General features: G+C 48.2%; 1 protein-coding gene across 2 annotated transcripts in view; it reads left to right on the top strand.

Annotated features, from left to right (window-relative positions):
* Positions 1–22,576, top strand: part of LOC144128374 (paired box protein Pax-6-like) — a 62,598-nt gene that overhangs the window by 37,517 nt on the left and 2,505 nt on the right. Inside the window, exons 5-8 of one of the 2 annotated variants that reach the window (XM_077661737.1) lie at positions 13,086–13,232; positions 14,010–14,092; positions 17,662–17,816; positions 19,357–19,559. In XM_077661737.1, coding sequence (XP_077517863.1) covers positions 13,086–13,232; positions 14,010–14,092; positions 17,662–17,816; positions 19,357–19,559 — 588 coding nt within the window. Of the gene's footprint in view, positions 1–13,085; positions 13,233–14,009; positions 14,093–17,634; positions 17,817–19,356; positions 19,560–22,576 lie in introns of both variants that reach the window. The other variant, XM_077661736.1, reaches the window with a different exon arrangement.

The following is a 22,576-nucleotide window of genomic DNA, read 5'->3' as shown; positions in this document are numbered from 1 at the left end:
ATAACTATCGCCGCGGAATTTGCGGTCTTGTGTCCATTATAAATGTCTTCATTGCGTATTGGGGCCAAAATGCTTTGTCGGTCATAAAATTTGCCATTGGCGGATTGGCTGGAGGCAAGCAACATCACCAGACCGGAATTTGGCGTCACTTCCGGTAACATTAATGCTGTCACATTGCCAACACATTATGTAATTAGGTGTACCTGTGATTATATATATATATATATATATATATATATATATATATATATATATATATATATATATATATATATATATATATATATATATATATATATATATATATATATATATTGCTCGTGCGCTTCACAACGCCCCATCTATATCGTGTAAAGCAAAAAAAAATCACAGGTACATCTAATTGGATATATATATATATATATATATATATATATATATATATATATATATATATATATATATATATATATACACCTGCCAAAGGAAGAAAAAAACAGAAGGAGAAGCAAATCCAAGCAAGCAAACTGCAGGCGCACAGAACGGTGAGAGAGCCTGTGGTATAAAGCCTCTTTCTCGAAGCTGCTTGTTCCTTCCGTCGTTCTCTTTCCCCGCGATTTGTTCCTTCTCGAGGAGCGCGGCGGCAGTGATCGAACACGGAGGGAAAAAAAAAAAGAAGAACCCGCCGGGCGCGCAAATCCGCTCGAGTCCAGCTAGGCGGAAGGGGCGCGCCGGGGATGTACAGTTGGCGCGCGTTGAAGACGAGATTGCCTCGTCGAACTATGCATGATGAGGAGGAGAGAACTATACTTCCGCCGCCTTCTTTTCATGCACTCGCCCACTTAGTTTTCTCTTCAAACTTTGTTTCGGAATGTCGCCGTAAATTGGACTATAAAGTGTGGGCTTCTACCTGGCAGATATAATATGCGGACCTATAGCATCTTCACACCTTGGGAGTTCCACGCATGGTGCGACGCAAAACTAATAATAATAATAATAATAATAATAATAATAATAATAATAATAATATAACAGTGCACTAGGACGGAATGCGAACGGCAGAGACAGACACAAGTGTTGAATGGCATCTGGGCATACTTACTGCTTGCACGAGAAAGACTTACCAGATGATGATGATGATGATGATGATGATGATGATAATAATAATAATAATAATAATAATAATAATAATAATAATAATAATAATAATAATAATAATAATAATAATAATAACTGGTTTTTGGGGAAAGGAAATGGCGCAGTATCTGTCTCATGTATCGTTGGACACCTGAACTGCGCCGTAAGGGAAGGGATAAAGGAGGAAGTGAATGAGGAAAGGAAGAAAGAAGTGCCGTAGTGGGGGGCTCCGGAATAATTTCGACCACCTGGGGATCTTTAACGTGCACTGACGTCGCACAGCACACGGGCGCCTTAGATCGTGACAAGAAAATCGATATGACGTAAGAATAAAAAATAAGCAAAAAGCTGCCACGTTTAAAGCTTCACGTGCAAACTCTATATAGCGTGAGCCAACTACAGAAACGACTCTGCCTTTTGAAAAGTCGAGCACTAATCGCATATCACGAGCTGCTCAGTTCGCAACTGCGGAAGTGCTGCTCCTTGAATGAGCTGAATTATATGCCTGTAGTGTGCGTAAGCCAAAACTCTTTGCTTCACTTGGACAATATATCATCCAGCACGTACTGTTCAGCGATAAGTTTTTTCACGTGCGGACGCTTGTATCTGCAGGGTAGATTGCCAGGGTTCATATGGCAGCACCATGGCTATAGTATATAGCGTACCATTGCAGAGAATTCCATATCGTAGCCATGTCGACATCATGTCATACCTTCTTTAAGATCAGGATGTTTACTTGGCAGCTAATTAAAATGCGCCATATGTAGTCAATGGATGCTGGCGGTTCTCTGTAGCAGTACAAATCATTCAGGGGCACATTAATGCTGTTGGAAGGATCGAGACAACAAATGGTTTAAATCATTGGCCTTCGGAGTGATCGTGAACCGTTTCTCCGGCTGGTGTATATATATATATATATATATATATATATATATATATATATATATATATATATATATATATATATATATATATATATATATATATATATATATATATATATATATATATATATATATATATATATATATATATATACAGAAGCATAGCGGAAGATGTCAACTGCTATAACGCATCCGCTCTTGTGTTCCGCGGATTCATGCATGCTAGTATGTGGGCCCAACGTTTTGCCAGCATATCGATTTTGTCGTTTAAAATGTACCGAGTATGCTCATCCTTTTGCGCATGTAGATTGGGGTAAGCGCAGCCTTTGGGGATGAAGCCATTGTTTACATAGCGCCATTCCTTCGCGCGAATCCCGCGTTAGTCTTTCGTTGTGTACGTGTTCCCCTTATACCATTGTGCATGCCACAGAGTAACAAGCTGCGCATCAATGTGTGACTCCACTGTATACGCAGCTTATGATTTTGTCAAGTGTGCGACGTGTTTCCAAGTGATTCCAAACGGCCAGAAAACGGATTTTAAAAGCGCATAGGCGCTGATCGCAACTGTCCCTATAGATATATATCGTTCCACAAAAGCATGCTAATCAAACAGGGTGTTTCACTTAAGGCTTCACGCAATTTTTAAAAATAGGCTCCTTGAGTTAGAAGAGCACTTTTTTTTCCGGCATATCATGCATTGTCAGCGGTGTAGTACACCTGAATACAGCTAAGACGGGGTAACTAGCAGGCTGGTTAACTAATATTGAATTGTTAACTTTATAGCTGTTACTGCTAGGCTCCTTAATTATTCATAGACGTGTAGCCCATAGACGTGTAGCCCATCAGTTCTAAAAACTGATATGCATATCAGTTTTTAGAACTCAGAAAACGCGGTTACCCTCGATGCGGCTACGCACTTTGGCTACATCGCGCCAAAAAGCATGCGCTTTCGAGAAGTTTGCAGGCAAAGCAACCTCTCCAGTGCATGTAGCTCATCGAAATAGCCAAAATTTGCTGGGCCACAGCGCCGAGGGTAGCCGCGTTTTCTAAATTCTAAAAAAAATTATATGGATATTACTTACTGTGAGCTACACGCTTGCCAATAATTAAGGAGCCTAAGGTTAGTAGATAAAAAGTTAACTATTTAATATTAGTTAACCAGTCTGCTAGTTAGTACGCCTTAGCTGTATTCTGATATAGTTCACCGCTGGCAATGCTTCTGAAAAATCCGTTCTCTTAACTCAAAAAGCCGATTTTTTAAAAATGTGTAAAGTCTTAAACGAAACACCCTGCATATATTGCACTTCGACAAGTAGAGAGCGGCATTTCTCACGCTGAATGGTTACGAGCGAGTTCAACGTCGGCAGTGTATTTGTAACCATGTCCTTTTGTCTTCCGCCTAGAACTCTTTATCGAATAGCGACCGTCGATAACGAGCGTTGGGCTTCACGCCCGAATATTCCCGAGAAGTTCCATATATGCTTGAAAGCAAGAACTCCAAAGCCGTACAAATTTTTTGCTCGCTCGTCAGCTTTGCACATACGTATGCGTGCCGAGAATACAGAGCGGCTGGATGCGTCGCAAATTATGTCCACACGTCGACAGTCACAGTATTAATAATAATAATAATAATAATAATAATAATAATAATAATAATAATAATAATAATAATAATAATAATAATAATAATAATAATAATAATAATAATAATTGGTTTTTGGGGAAAGGAAATGGCGCAGTATCTGTCTCATATATCGTTGGACACCTGAACCGCGCCGTAAGGGAAGGGATAAAGGAGGGAGTGAAAGAAGAACAAGACGAATCGCTCACCGTGCATGTCTACACAGAGCAGTGTGTAGGAATTCGGCTTTGTCGCATGTGTACGCATTTTAGCCCCCGATACGGGCACACGTCAAAAGGGCAAAGGTTTCAAGCTCAATCGTTGTTACTGCGCAGTTTCAATCGGCGGATGACTGCGCGGAATTTCTTATGCAGTCTCGCGTTCCGGAAACCTTCGTTTCCGGGTGCTGCATTGTCGTTTCCGCGGTGTGTTACATGCGCCCAGCGTATAGGGGGCGCAGAGTCGACGTTCGCACTCCGCATACCGAGCGCGTTTGCATGCATGGTTACGGAATCCAGAAAAGGGAGGAAGTGCTGGTTATGTCTCCGAGAGCAGCTTGCACCGTTCAGCACGCATGTGCCGCCGAGCGTGAAGCGAACGACAGCGCAAGATTTCTTCGGTTGTTGTTTAACAGGCCGGAAACAAAGAAAGGAAGGAAGAAAGGAAGAAAGAAAGAAAGAAAGAAGGAAAGAAAGAAAGAAAGAAGGAAAGAAAGCAAGAAAGAAAGAAAGCAAGAAAGAAAGAAAGAAAGGGATAAGGAAAGAAAGAAAGAAGGAAAGAAAGATAGAAAGAAGGAAAGAAAAAAGAAAGAGAGAAAGAAAGAAAGATAGAAAGAAGGAAAGAAATAAGGAAAGAAAGAAAGGGATAAGGAAAGAAAGAAAGATAGAAAGAAGGAAAGAAAAAAATAGAAAGAGAGAAAGAAAGATAGAAAGAAGGAAAGAAAAAGAAAGGGAGAAAGAAAGAAAGAAGGAAAGAAAGAAAGGAAGCAAGAATGAAAGAAAGAAAGAAAGAAGGAAGGAAAGAAAGAAAGATAGAAAGAAGGAAAGAAAAAAGAAAGAAAGAGAGAAAGAAAGAAGGAAAGAAGGAAAGGAAGGATGAATGAAAGAAAGAAAGAAAGAAAGAAAGAAAGAAAGAAAGAAAGAAAGAAGGTGACTCGCAGTGAACAATTGGAATAAAAATTTAAACAAAAGTTAGAAAGGGATAGCACGTCATGAGTGAGGAAAAACGAAGACATTCATTTTCATCTCATTTACGGTGTCCTGAGAGTAATCCCCATTTTTGCTGTATTTGTCTGCGGTATACTGTACAATATGGGCGCTCACTCCGCACAGCATTTATGCGCGCGCTCTACGTGTTGTCGTTGCACGCACGCGCTTGCCTCTTGTGGGAAAACGGGTTCCTATCAGCTGCAGTATGAGGTGCTTCTTTCCTCGGAAATAAAACAAAAGACGAAGGAGAGAGAAAGTTTCGCAAAAGGCACGCACTCAGGGATTTGGGACGGGGATGCGGTGGAGAAAGTTGAACTAAAATCAGGGAAAATAGGGAGGGAACAAACCGGCTCGTTCACTCGCACCATGCACGCGTCTACAAAAGTGGCCGAATCTGGGCTCGCGTTAAAGCTAGAGAGAGGGGGGGGGGGGGGGAATCTGTAACAGAGTTGCCACCGTCCACTACTCCCTAGGGAAATGGGAAGAGGGGGGAGGGGTAGCTGACTGCAGCCCCGCCGTTGCCGCCGAGCTCAAGAGACAAGGCGCGCGAGGGTTTCCTCATTACACAGTCAGTCTATACAAGCTCTGTCCGCTCGCACGCCTCCCTTTCAGCTTCTGGTATACTGCTTTCCTGTTTTCCCTTGTTTTTAAAGCCCACGCCCTAACGCTATAAGCGCCGGGGGAAAGTGCATGGGGAATCGGAGGGACTGGAGGTGGGGGGGGGGGGGGGAACGGGGTGGAGGGGATGCGCGCTGTCGTCTCCGCATTGCCTCGCGTCGACACGGACCGCGACGACGAGGGAGACGTGGCGGGAAGTACACAGGGAAGAAAGGGGAGCGGGAAGAAGGAGCGGGGGGAGAAGGGAGCCGGCGGGAACCGTCGCGCTCCAACTTGTATCGATTTAACGACCAGGTTCCCAAACACTTTAGCCTCTGTAACGACCAAATTAGGATAATCCTGTTTGCGCCCAGGAAACCGGGAAAGGGCCGAGGGAAGACCCCGCCGCCGCGGGTGCACTGCGCTGAGTGATACACGGCGTGTTGTGGGGAGTGGGGGGATCGGGTGCGAAGCGGTGGGGGGGGGGGGGGGGGGGTTTGGAACCGTACGATGGAGTCCTTCGGGACGTTCCACGCCCAGACCACCAGCCGGGGAAGCTGAGCAGCGCAGTCGTTCGCCACCGAGCGCGTTTCGTTTACAGTACACACACACACAGCACGTATACCCTGCGCCTTTTCCCCAGAGCGGCTGTGGGCAACGATCCACGGGCGCCGAGGTTGCGGACACGCCACCGCCGTTCGCGTTGTGGTATTGGGCGCGCGTGTGTGCTTACTAGAGGCTATTTTTCCCGCGTCTCTTGAGGCCGGTTCCGGAAAAGGCGATCCCGTTGTCGGAGCGCTGGCGCCGTTGTGCGGAAGACGCTCTCGCTCCGTGCTCTCCACGAACGTGTGTGGTCGTCCCTCGGGACCGTTGACTTTCTTTGTTTATTTTTTTTCCATCATATTTCTGCCGTTGTGAATGGAATAAATGCGTTTGTGGCGGATGCGTGACCTGGGACATCTACCGGATTCCATAGCGTGCAATGAATTAGAAGTTGTGAAGTGTATAAGCCGGCTGTGTAAAGATGCGATTGTCTTGAACTCGACTGCTCTTTGACGTCTTTCAATACACTGCTTCCTTCTTTAATGCAGGAAGGAATTCTGCAGCATTCGTGCCAAATTTTCGTGGTTGCACTCTAGAGTTGACCCGGATAACAACGCATGTCTAAGGTAACCTCTGTCATAATAAGGAACACTCATGACTCAATAACCGCACACTGAATGCATGGCTAGGTACTGTGCGCACTAAATTTTCGCGTAGGTAAGAGGCTGTACTGTATCTATGACATTCAGATGAGCTTGGAAGAAGATATTGTGGTTTAGCCCAAGAAGGAGACAGGCTCAGTCAATTTCTTCATCTTGATTTCCACTGGGGTGTCGTTAACCCTTGTTTGATCCCTGACCCACTCTGCCCTCTTCCTGTCTGTTAATGTTACACCTATCAATTCTCTTTCTATAGCTAGCTGCGCTGTCCTTAAGTTGAACCCTTTTCGTTAGCCTCCACGTTTCTGCCCCATAAGCGTGCATCGATAAAACACAGCTGTTATATACTTTTTCTTGATCGATATTGGTAAACTGCCATTAATGATCTGAGAGAACCTGCGATATGAGCTCCACCGCATTCTTCCACCCTTATTCCTCCAGTTATTTCCCTCTCATGATCCGGATCAGCGGTCACTGCCTGCCCTAAGTAGATGTATTTCCTTACCACTTCCAGTGCCTCGCTACGTATGTAGTAAACTTCTGTTCCCTTCCGAGAATGTTGACCATTACTTTCGATTTCTTCACATTAAATTTTAGACCCATCGTTCTGCTCTGCCTGTTCAGGTCATTGATCATGATTTGCATTTCATCCCCTAAGTTACTTAGCAAAGCAATGTCGTATGAGCTAACAGGATGTTACTAAGGTATTCTCCATCAGCTTTTATCCTCAACTCTTCCCAAACCAGTTCTTTGAATATTTGCCTCCTGTAATAACGCGGCGAATAGTACTGGAAAGATCGTGTCTCCCTGCCTGGCACCCTTCCTTATTTGTATAATATCACTTTCCCTGTGAAGGACTATGGTCACTGTAGAAACGCTGTAGACATTTTCCACTACCTTTGCATATGCCTCTTCTACATCTTACGCAACGTCTGCATGACTGCTGAGGTTTCGATTGAGTCAAATGGTTTCTGGTACTCTATGCAGACTATGACGGAGGTTGGATATTTCCTGCGCATTTCTCTATCATCTTATTGATGGCGTGAACGTGTCCTGTTGTAGAGTAGCCTTTACGAAAGCCAGCCTGATCGCTTGGTGGATTGAAGTCTTAATTAGGTTCTGATTCTGTTCGATTACCTCAGTAAATACCTTGCAAGCAATGGACAGCAAATAGACTTGTCTGTAGTCCTTGACGTCACGTCCCCCTGAGATATTAGCGCTCTTCCAGGATTTTGAGGAATCTCGATATCGTGAGGCGTTGTCGAGGCCGTGAGGAATGCATTTCTGCGTCACTATAGCACCCGGCGTTTTGCCCCCCTGGCGTTCGTGTGTTTTATTTCTTTTAATCCTTTAATATCAGGCTAGTTATGGAGTTAATTGGTTCGATTACCACCTGCGATAGGCTTTCATTATTTGGCTACCGCCCCACTGGATTCGGCGATTAGCGAACTCTTGTGTTGTGTCGTGCAGTCGTTCTTATTAAGGGGGCCACCTTAGTTTACAAGCCTTTCGAGATGCTTGCTGCACGGAGCCCGTTGAGCCTTCGGGCCGTATAGAAAGCGTTGTGGTGTCTCCTAATAAAACATCGATGTTACTATCGTGTGCTGTGGTTTAGCGGAGCGTCTTATATTCGCGGCTCATCGGAGCCGCCCGAACAGTGCCGCGTTCTTCGAATCGACTTTCGGCGAAATCGACCGCTATTCTTCCACTCTGCGCTACTACGGCGGTTGCTCGATCAGCACGGCTAATTGCCGCGCAAGGCGTGAAAACCCGCAGGGAACCTCCTTCCTTCCTCCTTCCTCTCATGTGAGTGGAGGGAGAGAGTCCAAAAAAGCGATGCACTGAAAAGACTGGCCGAAGTGAGGGGCTGCTTGCAGCCATTGAGAAGAGATGGCGCCACTTGTCCAACATCCGCTCGTCTTACTTTGACACCCCCCCCCCCCCTTTCCCCTCACTCCCCCTCCCTCGTTTTTTTTTTTAACGCGGCTTTCTGCCATATAATAAAAATATTTTTGGGTGCTTTGTACCCTTGTATCCGGGAAGTACACTCTATTTTTCCGTAGAAGTTACGCCAGTTGCTGTCGGCGCCGCTGGATCTTTCTGTGCTAACAGACCATGGCCACGGCTCCGACAAATTGAAGAAGCTGCGCCCAGAAAATATTTGAGTCGATGCGCCATCTGTTGCACGCTGTGCTTACTATGGAAGCGGCCCTCGGAACTTGACGCATTTAACTGCCTTGTCAGCGTCTCGGTGCCTCTTTGTTACAGCAAAAACAGTTGACATGGCGGTGTATTTGAGCGCTTCCCAACGCGCGCATGCGCATTCTCACACTGCACTATTCGTCAGTCTGAGACGGCAGTGGTCTTTATAGAGGAGTAGTGAAGGCTACAGGACAAGCGCTGGGGGAGTGGATGCAAATGTGAAACACATTTTTGGAAGGATCAAACAAAAAAGCCATACGTCCTTGCACTGAGATTGCTCTGAGCGCGCAGTCGGCCATCTTGTTTTCGTGAGATGTGTTGGAAAGCCAGCTTGCGAGACCTTGAATAAGGTCCATCGGGCGCAAGGCATGAACTCCACGTAGTACTTCGTAGAAGTCACAACTTACCGGATAGAAGTGGCTGTTGTTGAAGTACGAGGCTTCTCGAAGCCGTTCTCGCCTTCAAAAAGGCGCCTTCCGTGGGCGTAATGGAGCTTATCTTTTTGCTGTCATTTTTGTTAGAAGGCGTCCGTCGTGCACTCACTTTGCTTAGGATGAGTTAATGAATTAGGATTAGCTAAAGAGCTAAAGAACAGCGGGGTTGTTTAGCTAAAGGCAGTAAAAAAAAAGCTCAATTTTTCAAGGAAACCACGCTGTCGGAGATCCGCTGATGACGATGCTTAACAGTAGTGCACATGAGTGTTAAGGCGCAGCCATAATAATAATAATAATAATAATTGGTTTTTTGGTGGAAAGGAAATGGCGCAGTATCTGTCTCATATATCGTTGGACACCTGAACCGCGCCGTAAGGGAAGGGATAAAGGAGGGAGTGAAAGAAGAAAGAGAGAAATAGGTGCCGTAGTGGAGGGCTCCGGAATAATTTCGACCACCTGGGGATCTTTAACGTGCACTGACATCGCACAGCACACGGGCGCCTTAGCGTTTTTCCTTCATAAAAACGCAGCCGCCGCGGTCGGGATCGAACCCGGGAACTCCGGATCAGTAGTCGAGCGCCCTAACCACTGAGCCACCGCGGCGGGTCCATAATAATAATAATAATTGGTTTTTGGGGAAAGGAAATAGCGCAGTATCTGTCTCATATATCGTTGGACACCTGAACCACGCCGTAAGGGAAGGGTAAAGGAGGGAGTGAAAGAAGAAAGGAACTGAGAAGTGCCGTAGTGGAGGGCTCCGGAATAATTTCGACCACCTGGGGATCTTTAACGTGCACTGACGTCGCACAGCACACGGGCGCCTTAGCGTTTTGCCTCCATAAAAACGCAGCCGCCGCGGTCGGGTTCGAGCCCGGGAACTCCGGATCAGTAGTCGAGCGCCCTAACCACTGAGCCACCGCGGCGGGTAAAGTGCAGCCATATTTACGTGAATCCAAAAGACGCGATGGTGGTGCTGGCCTGGACGACGTACCCCTAACCCTAGTGCGGGGGTATTTACCAGAAAAAAGGCTATTATTTATCTCTTAAAATAAGGTACCGCTTTTAATTACGCTTCAAAAGGTCTCGATGTTTGTTTCTTCTTCTTGAGGTGAGAGAGACAGGAATCCTGTTTCGCGCGTGGTGCATATAGTTAGCTGAAAGGCGTCTAATAGCGACAGAAACCGCCAAAGGCGCACATCGGCTGAATGCGCACCGTAACCTTCGATTTGCAATGCGGCAGCCAACAATATATTTGTCACCTGTGGATTAGGCAACAATCCTGCTCAATTTGTCCCTGAGACTGGCTGTTTATTATTCGCAAAGCCTGAGGCGCCCGCTAATTGATTAATTACTACTGTCACAGTATGTGCGTACAGTACACTGTGGAATTCACACTGATAGCAGCTGATGCTGCAACAAGAAGCCTTTATTTAATGTATGCCGTCCGTTGCCCCCTTTCTTCCTCTCGGAGAAAAATAAATTTGACTTTGACTTTGACTTTGGTTTGCCATTCCGGTTCGGAAATTTAGCTACAAGACCAACAAAAAGCATGTCCAGAACGCCTCTTCATCCGGTGTATTACATGATATTTTTCCCGACCGTCAGTGGAGTCCTATTGGTTTCGTGGATTACCAGCTCTCTTTCTGGCAATAACCGCTCTAGAAGACCACGCAGGCAGACAGAGACTGGAGGCAGCGCATGAAAACACGTGCAAGCGCTTGTTCACGTGTTCGCGCACTTTTACCCACCTTCTGATCCATCCTTTCTCCACCTTCTTTTTTTTTTCCATTTTCCCCCTGCTCTGCGCCGACCTCCTCTTAGCGACGGAAGAGGAGGAGGAGGATGGGGGCGCGAATGTGGCGACGCGTGATTCAATTACAGCTCATTGGCGGGTCCGCCCCGGCGCTTAATGGGATTCGTTAGAGGGGGGCACAGACCAAACTTGATTACGTGGCCCCGCCGCCGCCGATGATCCGCCGACCTGTTTCGCGCCGTCCCTGCTCCTTTGCCCGGTCCATGCGGCTGATTTGTTTTGCTTTTTTTTGCTTTATCGCCCCCCTCGTCCCATCGCTGCCCACGTGTGCAAAGGGTCCTTCATGGGCTGTCTAGGTGCGGTGGTTGATGACGATGTCGGTGGGGGACGAAGAGCGTCGCCTGAGGGGTCGGCTTCTGCGCACGCATCGCTGAACGCGGCGCCCGAGAAAGTGTGGTGCGCGTAACGAACGCGGTGTCGACCGGGCTACAGCTACAGACCTGCGCTCTGTGGGTCGGCCGCTTTTATTTCGTGCGCTGTGATCGCACGCCGAACAGCGTGCGTGTGTATGAGCGGCCGAACAAGACGCGCGCTGGTCAGGTCGATAGTAAGGCAAGCGCGTGCTGCGGCTCTGACCTTGGACACGCTACCCACGTGTCAAGAACATTCCGGTGTGCCAACAGCGCGCGTTGCTCACGCGATGGTGGCATTCATAGCAGTGAACTGTTGGGTGTGTGGGACAGCGCAGAAACTTTGGCTGTGCGCTGGTTGCCTGATGTGAAAAAAAAATTCTTTATTCTGGAGTCGTGGTAAAAAGAAGAAAACGCGGTCGGATTGGATAGGAAGCTAGTGGTCGGAAAGAAGCGTCGCAGACAAAACCTTGGCCCTCAAGGATAAGACTTCACATTCATCTAGTACGCTTTATTTTTGTCAGCTCAGGTCACGGAGGAAGTCTATAAGGAGTGGAAACTCCGCCGTCTGCGGCGACCAGAAAAGGTCACAAGCCCGCGGCGCCACTATCCTGCTGGCGGCGCCTGGCGGCCTGGAAAGAAACTGATGAAATACAACGTCACGGCGTGCCCGCTGAAGCAAACACCCGTGTCGTCTGCTTCACGTCTGCTTGCCGCCTGCCCGGGCGCTGCATTTTTTATATTTTTTTCCTGCTGCTTCTACGAGGCGCCGCAAGGCGCCGCCACTGCATTCGCCCCCGTCGGAAAATACAATTGTGACTATCTGGTCGCCTGCGCTCGCTCGCGCAGACGGGAGTTTCACCTCCTGTATAGTCTTGCTCCGTGGCTCAGGTGTACCGTCGTTTTATTTTAACGTGAGCACGACGTTGGTTGGTTAGTTCGAGGTTATTAGGTACACGAGCATGCCTCTTTTTTAACGCCTTGCTGCCTCCATGTTTATGTCTTCACTACACTTTTCTTTCTCTTTGGTGCTTATGCCATCCACTGCTGATGACAAATCTTGTGGCTTTTTGAAAAAAAAATTCTTAATTAAAAATGAGAAAGCGCGAGACTAGCGCGCGAATTGCTTCAGTTACTGTTTCCTGGAAGTGAGCTTCTTCAACGTACACCCGTTCGTGCGGCAAAGACCACCGGCTACTCAAGCCATGGTTCACACGCTCACAGAGAACGCACCGGCGACCTTCGGAATTGGTCGTAGCTAGCACAGAGGTGTGCCACGCTAGCTGTCCCGATGCCCTTCGCGATCCAGCTTAGCCAGCTCATCGTAGAAAATACACGGTGTCGGAAACGGGTGTCACAGAGTCCATGCATATTACCTCCCGACTTGGTTGTTGCGTTATGGTGGCGTTGTATACCTCGCATTAGAGAGTTTTAGCGCGCAGTTACCGCATACAGCTTCCTTTCGGACAACAACAGTGCAAGCGAAGGTGCCCCCCTTTGTGCAGTGTCTGTTGCGCGTGCCATGGACCCTCGGGGTGACATGCACATATGGTAGTGGCGGCGCGAGCTGTAGCGGTACGCAGAAACGCTTCGCTAAAACTCTCTGGTGTACCGTGCAGCAGCCGTAAGCATGACTCGGGGCGTGCCGTGTCTCGCAGAAGGCGGCGACGGCGGCACCTCGGACGGCAACTCGGAGAACAGCTCGTCGTGCGACGAGGACTCGCAGATGCGGCTGCGGCTCAAGCGCAAGCTGCAGCGGAACCGGACCTCCTTCACCAACGAGCAGATAGAGGCGCTCGAGAAAGGTACTCCCGCCTGTGCGAACAGAAGGCATGCACGCACATCCGCACGTTGATTTCCACTTTTTTTTTCGCTAAAGGTCATTTTATCTCCCGTGATACGCTAATGTACATGCTGCTAAGATATATGAACGTCGCACTGGGAGGATATTAACAACGACGGGCCACGTAGCTGCTCTAGCCAAATGACCGTTGCTTCACGTGGCACAGTGGCAGATAATCATATGCCTCTTGAACATGCTAGGGGTTCGATGAAGTGTACGCTGTTGACTACAGCAGGTATATGTTGTTTGTTGTGAAGGCGGAGGTTTGGCGGATGTTCCACGACAGCAATCAGTTCGCGCTTGCTACATGCCTAATGGGACTCGTCGAACTGGCTGATTTCCTTGTCAATATCAATTCGTTTATGTGTATTGCTAATATGATAGGGTGTATAGTTGGGGATAATAACCACGTGGTTTAATAGTTTTCGCAGATTTCAATCCTATCTCCCTCTTTAAATAAAATGAAGCGCATTGAAAACTGTTCACAGATTACGGCGATCTCCATTGCCACACCCTGACGCTGCGATTGATCAAGATAACACTGAGAGATGAGTAACGAATGTCTGGCTCATGACCCAAGGAGGAACCTAAGTTTTTTGCATCACCAATTCTTGTTGCACTCTCTTTGTGATCCAAAACGCTATGACGACAAACGTTGTGCATGCGACAGAGCGTTTTTTCCCATAGCGTCCTCCTTTGAACACCCGCGCCCCTAACGGCAGTTCTGTGGGCCGTGCAGAGTTCGAGCGCACCCACTACCCGGACGTGTTCGCCCGCGAGAGGCTGGCCGAGAAGATTGCGCTGCCGGAGGCCCGAATCCAGGTACGTGTCTGCGTTTGGAGCCCCGGCAGCGTGCATGTTTGAGTGCGCATGCGCACGCAGCTTTTCCGGCCACTTGACGCGTACACGCTTTCGGCGCCTCATCGCTTCCCTTGTGCAACCGTTCGCGGGGTGCTTCCCATAGCCTGCGTATGTTGCAAAAGGCTACTTATTAGAGAAGCGAGTCTCGGGTGTCTGCAGGTTGAGATGTGGGCGACTGAACGCTCCGTGTTGGCGAATGGAGCGTTGCAAGGTGATAAATACACGACGCGTTAGCTTTGCAGGCACCAGCGTGAACAGCGATAAAATCTAAGGTCTGACGAAATCTCGTCTGGCCGGATAGTAAGTAACTCATTTCAACAGAAAAAAAAGCAGACGCCGACCAAAGGTTTTTGTCAAAACAGACGTTTCGGCTTCCATACGGAAGCCTTGTTCACTGTTTTGACAAAAAACTTTGGTCGGCTTCTGCCCTTTTTTTTCTGTTGAAATGAAGTGAACAGCGACAACGGTGAAATTGAGAGACGCTAATAATGATGGTTCTGACGACGACATCTATATGTTAATGTGAGCCCACTGGTCTCAGAAACGTGCGATACCCGAGTTTCTCCTCGTGCGCATAATACTCAGCACGGGAACGTATTGTTACCGTGTTTACTCGAGCATTAGAAGTCTTGGGTACTTCCGTTTCCCTCCTGTTATTTTTTTTTATTTTTTGAAAGGTAATAATATGGAAAACGAGGCCACGGACTGAACGCGAAAATGTTAGCCTCACGTGCATGGAATAGTTGGCGTACGTAATATCGGGGGCAAAAGCAACCCCCCCCCCCCCCCTTCCAAGTTCTGACCCGTTACTGCGTGCGGGCGGCACCGGACGATTCACTTCCGGTGTTGAGGCCGGCGCAATGTTCTCTCTCGGCACCAAGAGTGCATCGTCAGGTGGAGCCCGCAGGCAGTGACGGATCAGAACTTGGAAGAGGGGGCGGGGGTGGGGGGTGTTTGCTTTTGCCCCCGATAGTACAAGTCGACCTGTTTCTCAGCTCCCTTTTCGAAAAGTGGGTTGAGTTACACTTGCGTAAATGCGGTAACTGATCTCCACGGTAACTTGGAGCCACATGCGCTTAAAGTCTTAAAATTCACCATGCAGCTTCTAGATATGCATGTATGGCGATCACAATAAATGTTATCTTCGTGTCGTACCCGCAAAGATTCAGAGAGAAAAAAAAAAGATGGGATTCGAGCTTTATAAGCGTAGTGTTTTTAGAAAGCATTCAGTGAAGCGAACAAAGTCAGGGCTTCTGAACGATCGGCAGCTGTGCTGGCAGTGTTTGTATACGGGCGTGTGTGTAGAATAGGAACCATATGCGGGTCCTGGGAGCGATGACGCGAGTGGATAAAAGTGCGGTGCATTAAATATCAAGGCGTGTGACGGTCAAAGGACAATCAGCAGTCGGTCGACCCACTTCTGTTGTCATATGCTACCACAGTCATCTGGAAATTGAACTCAATTCCTTGAAGGAAAGGAAATAATAGTGTCACTACTAGCGGAAAAGGAAGACAAAAAGGCTAGGAATTCTCGTGTGGCACGTGTGAGCGGAATGTATCTGAAATCAGATGTTCAAACGAATCAAGATTAGCCTACCCCACTCCGCCCTCAATTCCTTTCTAAAGCCCTTTCAGTACAGCATGGGCCACATGATAATGCACTCGTATTCGTTTCTTTGCTCGCTGAATGATGGAGTGTGCGTGCATTTTCCAAACTTACAGTGAGAGGAGGAAAAAATTTTAATCAAGTCTTATCAGAACTGCGGTTATCGGCGATTCACGCTAAAGCTAGGCCATGGCAGGTCTCATTGACGAAACCGTGCCTTCGTAGGGTCTGCCTTTTGATCGCACAAGAAGTGCGCCCAATTTCTGTGTAATCGTATACCGGCTGCAAAATTCTAGTTTAAGATCCGACGGTCTTGTTTTACAAAAGGTTTTGGTGTTCCGCTAGGGGCGAACAGGTTTACCGTAAACCATCTGGTTACCAATATCGCTGCAGAGTAGTTGATCTGCGGACCCAAAGGGGACGCGACAATCCGCAAGGACAACTATAGAAAATTATGGGCAATGAGCGTCAGTGCAGATACCAAAGCGCCGATAGGCGGTGTGGAAATCGCTTGGAGGTGAAGTATAGGGTGGCTTAGATGAATGGTCAAGGAAGCAGCACGTAATCTAAGGAAGGAGGGGCCCGTGGTGACCCTCTTCCTCCCTAAATCAAGCTACCCTCAAATTGGCAGCGCAGTTGTTGGCCATGCACCGCCCTGCAATCCTCTACCGCGCTGCTAGAACTTACTTTGGGCCCATTCCGAGACAAAAATCTCGGCTTGGTCTACAAGGAAAAAAGATGACAGTGTGAAGTTAGAAGTAAAAAGAAGTTTGAAGAAAATTTACGAACAAAACGAGATGCTGGATAAATCGTCCTTAGCAGAACAGGTAATCAGCCGAATATTGCAAATGGATGGCTTCACACTGGCCCCTTGTAGGACCGGTCTTTGCCAATACCTTTGCCAATAGTAGTTTTTGAAGGAAGGCGCCTTACTTCTCGGTGGTAAATCCCGGTGCTTGAACATTATGCACGCAAAACTTCGAAGACCATAACTGTTACAACTGCACGCAAAAGAGCGAGAACACAGTCCATACTCTATAGCCCAGACGTGTAGCCCTGGATTAACGATGTCATCAAGGGAACCCGCAATGCATTTCGTGTCTGCCGTGCAGTTAATATGCCGAATGCAGAGACAAGTATAGTGAAAATGATAGGATGAAAGCTGGGTAATAAGAATTTAACGGCGAGGACTTTGAAGCGGTTTGATCAACAAACAAAAACCTGTCGTTAAATTCAAACACTTGTCACTGACTAGACAGGTGGCAACCGTCGCTGGTGCGCTCTGAAAGTGGCTACTTGCAACGTGTCCCAAAATTCTGAGGCAATGAGCGTAGGAGGCGCGTAGCGAGCATTGCGGTGTACTGAGTACAAATTCATATGAGTTTTGTTCCTATTAACAATCAATTCTTTGGCCTTTTATGCGTTTGTTGACGTTCACTCAGCAGCAAAAGTCGTATCCAGTGCTGAGAAGTTCGGAGCTGAAAAGTGAATACTTTTTATCGCTATAGTTTATTTCTTACTGTTATGATGACGTCGAAACTGTTATGGACTCTGTGACTGCTGGCAAGGAAACAGATGGCGGTTTGGTCTAGCCTCAGAGATGTGCATCATGAAAGTTAATGACGTCTTCACAGTTTGCTTGGGAAAACGGCCGGTGGTGGCGGCACCTGTATTATTTTTTTTTTTGCGCTTATAAAAGCCTCATTGTCAGTGAAAGCAGCCCTTTCGTCATTAGAGCCTGGTAGTCAATCGATATAGACGCACCTCAGTTTCCCCTGAGAGTGCCTTCAAAGCATCCGCAGCGGTTCGCGATCCGGTCAAGGGGTTGCTGGGTCGGGAGGAAGGCTGGGCGCATGCTCGGGTCGGGGGGCAGCCGCGTGTTGGCTGACGGCCTCAGGTCTGGTTTTCCAATCGGCGGGCCAAGTGGCGGCGCGAGGAGAAGCTGCGCAGCCAGCGACGCGCCGCGGAGTCCAGTGCCGCCGTCGGTGGAGGTCCCGTGCACGGCAGACTCGCCGGACCGCTGGCCGGTTACCCGGGACTCAGCCAGCCCATGGCGGCCGCAATGCAGGACTCGTACAGGTGAGATATATGCTCTCTGTCTGTCTCTCATTCTACAAGAAGGCGTACTATAACTGACGCAGTTTTGAACATCGTAGGAGGAGGTTAAAGTGAGGAGAGTCTTTGACTCCGTTCGCAGATCCTCTACCTGTTTGCAAGGCTGCGGCAGGTTAGCAACGCAGCCGTTCCGATTGCCGGCATGGTCAGATGGCTTTCACAGTAAAAATAAATATACACGGGGGTGTCCTAAATGTAGCGCGAAACAAGGGTCAAATAAGATGAACGTATATAGCGCCACCTGACGCTTTTCAAATGTCCAACCGTATAGCCTCACATCATTTCCATAGAAATTCTGAGTAAAAGAACTAGTAATCAGTGTAGCTCTTTTAACAGCACCCCCCCCCCCCCCTCCCAGCCAAATTAAAAACTGCACTGATGATTAGAATAAGCCGTCTGTGTTGGCAGAGCAAACTGCAGTGGATTGAAAATGCTCTTATGCGCTCGCCCTCACTGCAACGCAGAACGAAGGTGAGAGCGCAGAGACGTGGCACAAAAACACGCGACTGTATGCTAATTGTGACAGCACGTAGTTATTGCCGGTTTCTATGTCTGTGGGCTCGGGAAGCTTCCACAGTGGTTGCCCGTGGACGGCGACAGATGGAGCCACATGCAGCTGCAAGCGCGTTTTGCGAAACACGTGCTCAATATTGAATTGCGAAAGCGGCAGCAAAAACCGTTGTAAATGCGCGTGCAGCTCTATGAATGCTACAAAAGGCGACTGGACTGCGTGTTGTGCTAATTATACATACCATGTAGCACGCTGACCATTATAAGAATGCGTCTCGGACTTGCTGGGGCATCTCAAAAAGCTCAAGTGCCCACAAAATTTTGCTCCGTGCCATCAGCGTTTATGGTTCCCGGAAATTAGTCTACTGTGTTTAGGGGAAGAAGAAGAAGAACTCTATTTTCCACCGATGTAGGAAGCCCCTTACTCACTGACCCTGGCACGCAGGCTCAAGAGGCGGGGGCGGGGGCCGGGGCCTCCGCGACTAAAGACAGGCGAAGTTATAGTGATCCTTCGCGGCTTCCGTCGCCAGGTGGATGACTTAATTGTTGCTGTTCTGCGGGTGACTCGCTTCGCTGTTTAGGGGAATGCCCCGAAGTAACGTTGATTATAAAAAAGGGAATAACTGCTCGAATTATCACCCCCCTTGAGTGCAGTCACGCGGCTACAAAGGAAAGCTGTATAGCTTTCCTCATTAGCCGCGTGGTCGCGTTCAGGTGGGCGCTATTAGGTAATTATACTTCATCAATTGTTCCTGGAAATTTTGACAAAGTGACGCTATAAGCAATATCGGTCATTTTATTGGCATCAAAGGGACCATGAGCAGTGCGCTTGAATGTTTCGTATAGTGTCCTAGTTTCGAATGCTCTTCGGCTCAGTGCTTTCGCATGCCACACTCATTTCATCATAGATGTCAGTAACGGCACATTTGTATAATCTTTATGTGGAATTCGAAACAATGCAGCGTTTCCACCCGTGGTCTCTCCTTCTGCGCAGCCCGATGGCAGCCGGCATGGGTTCCAATCCGTGCCTGCAACAGCAGCACCGGGACGCCGCCTCGTACTCGTACATGCTGCACGACACCCTGGGCCTGGGCGCCTACTCCAGGGCCTCGGCCAACCCGGCCGGCCAGGGAGGCATCGCGGGCGGACACCCCGCAGCCTACGCCGTCAGCGGGGCCAGCCCGCACGGCGCCGCAGGTACGTAACTTGTTGGGCGAATTGGCAAGAGGCAAAAGAGCACGAGTCTACAAAAATTAGCTGCGGTTCAACTACTGCTGAACATATAGTTAGATAGTGAAAGCTATGGTGTATCGGGTAAGTAGGCGCGGCTTGGCCTCTAACGTTGAGTGCGTTGTTCCGCACACTGGATAGGCAACGCGCCCACTCTGCCAGGTGGCGTTTAAATTAATGGTTGATCGCGAGAGGTTGGTTACCCAGTGAATGCTGCGGCTTATTGCTGCAGTGGCGCGTGTCTGGCGGCGGCTGCGTTTTTATGGAGGAAAAACACTAAGGCGCCCGTGTGCTGTGCGATGTCAGTGCACGTTAAAGATCCCCAGGAGGTCGAAATTATCCCAGAGCCCTCCACTACGGCACCTCTTTATTCTCTCACTCCCTCCTTTCCCACTTCTTTTACGGCGCGGTTCAGGTGTCCAACGATATATGAGACAGATACTGCGCCATTTCCTTTCCCCAAAAACCAATTATTATTATGGCACGAGCCCACATCTCTCTCTCCCCCCACCGCCACGTACCTCAAAGCGCGATTGAGGCGTCCACTGCCCGAGAGAGACAGTTATGCGCCTTTCTTTCCTCAAAATTATCGGTGTCTAGAGCGTTGTCACCGCTGACGCCAATGAACACAAAGAACGCCGACGGTCTATAGCTCAATGTCGCTTCAATGTAGGTGGGAGTTTCAGTGCCGCGTTTCTGCTGCAACGCTGTGAATGCCAACGCGTGCAGCGCACATCGGTCAATATCGCCACGTAGCTTAAAGCACGACTGACGTGTCCACCGCACCAGGGGACCAGTTATGCGCCTTTCATTTGCTTTCGAAAAAAATTGGTTTTTAAAATCGGTTTTGGGTTCGAAACCGACCACGGCGGCTGCGTCTTTATGGAGGAAAACGCTAAGGCGCCCGTGGACTGTGCGATGTCAGTGCACGTTAAAGATCCCTAGGTGGTCGAAATTATTCTGGAGCCCTCCACTATGGCACTTCTCTCTTCCTTCTTTCACTCCCTCCTTTATCCCTTCCGTTACGGCGCGGTTCAGGTGTCCAATGATATATGAGACAGATACTGCGCCATTTCCTTTTCCCCAAAAAACCTATTATTATTAGAAAGGAAATGGCGCAGTAACTGTCTCACATATATCGGTGGACACCCGGACGGTTTTGACGAAAGAAACTGGCGTAGTAACTGTCTCACATATATTGGTGGATACCCGAACCGCGCCGTAAGGTGTTTGACCTCTGGCTCACTTGAAAGTCAAAACCGCAAGCACCGTGAAATCGTTACGAGGTAGCGTAGTGAAGCTTTCGCTTCAAAAAGGTACGCAGGACGCGCGCTGTAAGGAGCGCCCACCTAGCTGTTACCCGTTTTTCTAGTCTTTCGTCATCTGCGCTGCTTGCTGCTATGAGCATATACTACTGTTCTTGAGCTCGACGCATGCGCGCTGTAATATGGCCGAGCTCTTGCCATAATGCATCTGGGTGCTGTTCACCTATCCATTTTTTTGTACCGTGTGTACTGATACATGCGTTTGTCGTTGTACCCGCTAAACTAACGAAGCCAATGGATTCAAATACTCCGCTGACCAATCATAAAAGTAAGCGAAATAAGCTTTTTATTGATTGAGTACAACAGACGAGCCAGAAGCATAAAAATGTTTCTAGCTTACAGGTAGCTCGAAAAGCTTTAACAGTATACCTTTTTGTCGCGAAAGGATTCTGTGTGGCAGTTTTGTATGTGGGCGGAGCATCACATACTGTAGACTTAAGTTGTTAATGTTTAGAATTAGGGTTGGTTAGTTAAAAGCGTATTTCTGTGCTGCGGTAATGGGCGACGGACATCAGGAAACAGCCGTATTGTTCACTAGCAGGCCGGTTAACTAAAATTTAATAGTAAACGTTTTAACAATTTCAGTTAGGCGTCTCGTTGTAATGAGAGCATATGATATATCGCCATTAACAGGCTGGTTTAATATCATCAGCCTGACTACACCCACTGCAGGGCAAATGCCTCTTCCATGTCTCTCCAACTTATCCTTAACCCTGTCCTTTGTCAGCTGCGCCCACCCTATTCCTGCAAACTACTTAATCTCATCCGCCCACCTAACCTTCTGCCGCCCCCTGCTACACTTGCCTTCTCTTGGAATTCACTCCTTTACCTTAAAGACCAGGGGTTATCTCGCCTTCGCAGTACATGCCCTGCCCAAGCCCATTTCTTCCTCTTGATTGCAGTTAGGCGCCTCGTTTTAACGAGAGCATGGTTTCTCGCCATTCGAAATAATGATACCGGTTCCTAACTTTTATTCCCGTCGGTACTGCAGCGCAAGCAGTTCTGGCCCTGCGCATACTCCAAACCGAAACAAAGGAGCGCACGCAGCCACAAGCACTAGCGCGCCGCCTGGCGAGCACTTGTTGGCGTGGCCGCGTGAGCGCCTCAGCCTCAGCTCCGCCGTTTTGGTTTGACGCGTGTGCAGTGCCAAAATATTTCGCGGTGCAGCCCCAAAGAGAATCGAAATTTTAAAAGATAAAAACCGATATGGTTATGTCGAGCTACAGTTTCACACGAAGCTTAGTTGGTTTCCCGCCCTCCGCCACCGGTAACACTACTAATAATAATAATTGGTTTTTGGGGGAAAGGAAATGGCGCAGTATCTGTCTCATATATCTTTGGACACCTGAACCGCGCCGTAAGGGAAGGGATAAAGGAGGGAGTGAAAGAAAGGAAGAATAGGTGCCGTAGTGGAGGGCTCCGGAATAATTTCGACCACCTGGGGATCTTTAACGTGCACTGACATCGCACAGCACACGGGCGCCTTAGCGTTTTTCCTCCATAAAGACGCAGCCGCCGCGGTCGGGTTCGAACCCGGGAACTCCGGATCAGTAGTCGAGCGCCCTAACCACTGAGCCACCGCGGCGGGGTCTATTACACTGAAGGAAACACCCTTCTAACTAAAAAAAAAAAAAACATTTTTTTTTTGCAAATTGCTAC

Source organism: Amblyomma americanum, chromosome 4, assembly GCF_052857255.1.
Source record: "Amblyomma americanum isolate KBUSLIRL-KWMA chromosome 4, ASM5285725v1, whole genome shotgun sequence".
Taxonomy (NCBI): Eukaryota; Metazoa; Arthropoda; class Arachnida; order Ixodida; family Ixodidae; genus Amblyomma; species Amblyomma americanum.
Note: the sequence above shows the minus strand (reverse complement) of the source record. Positions and strands in the feature narration are given on the sequence as shown.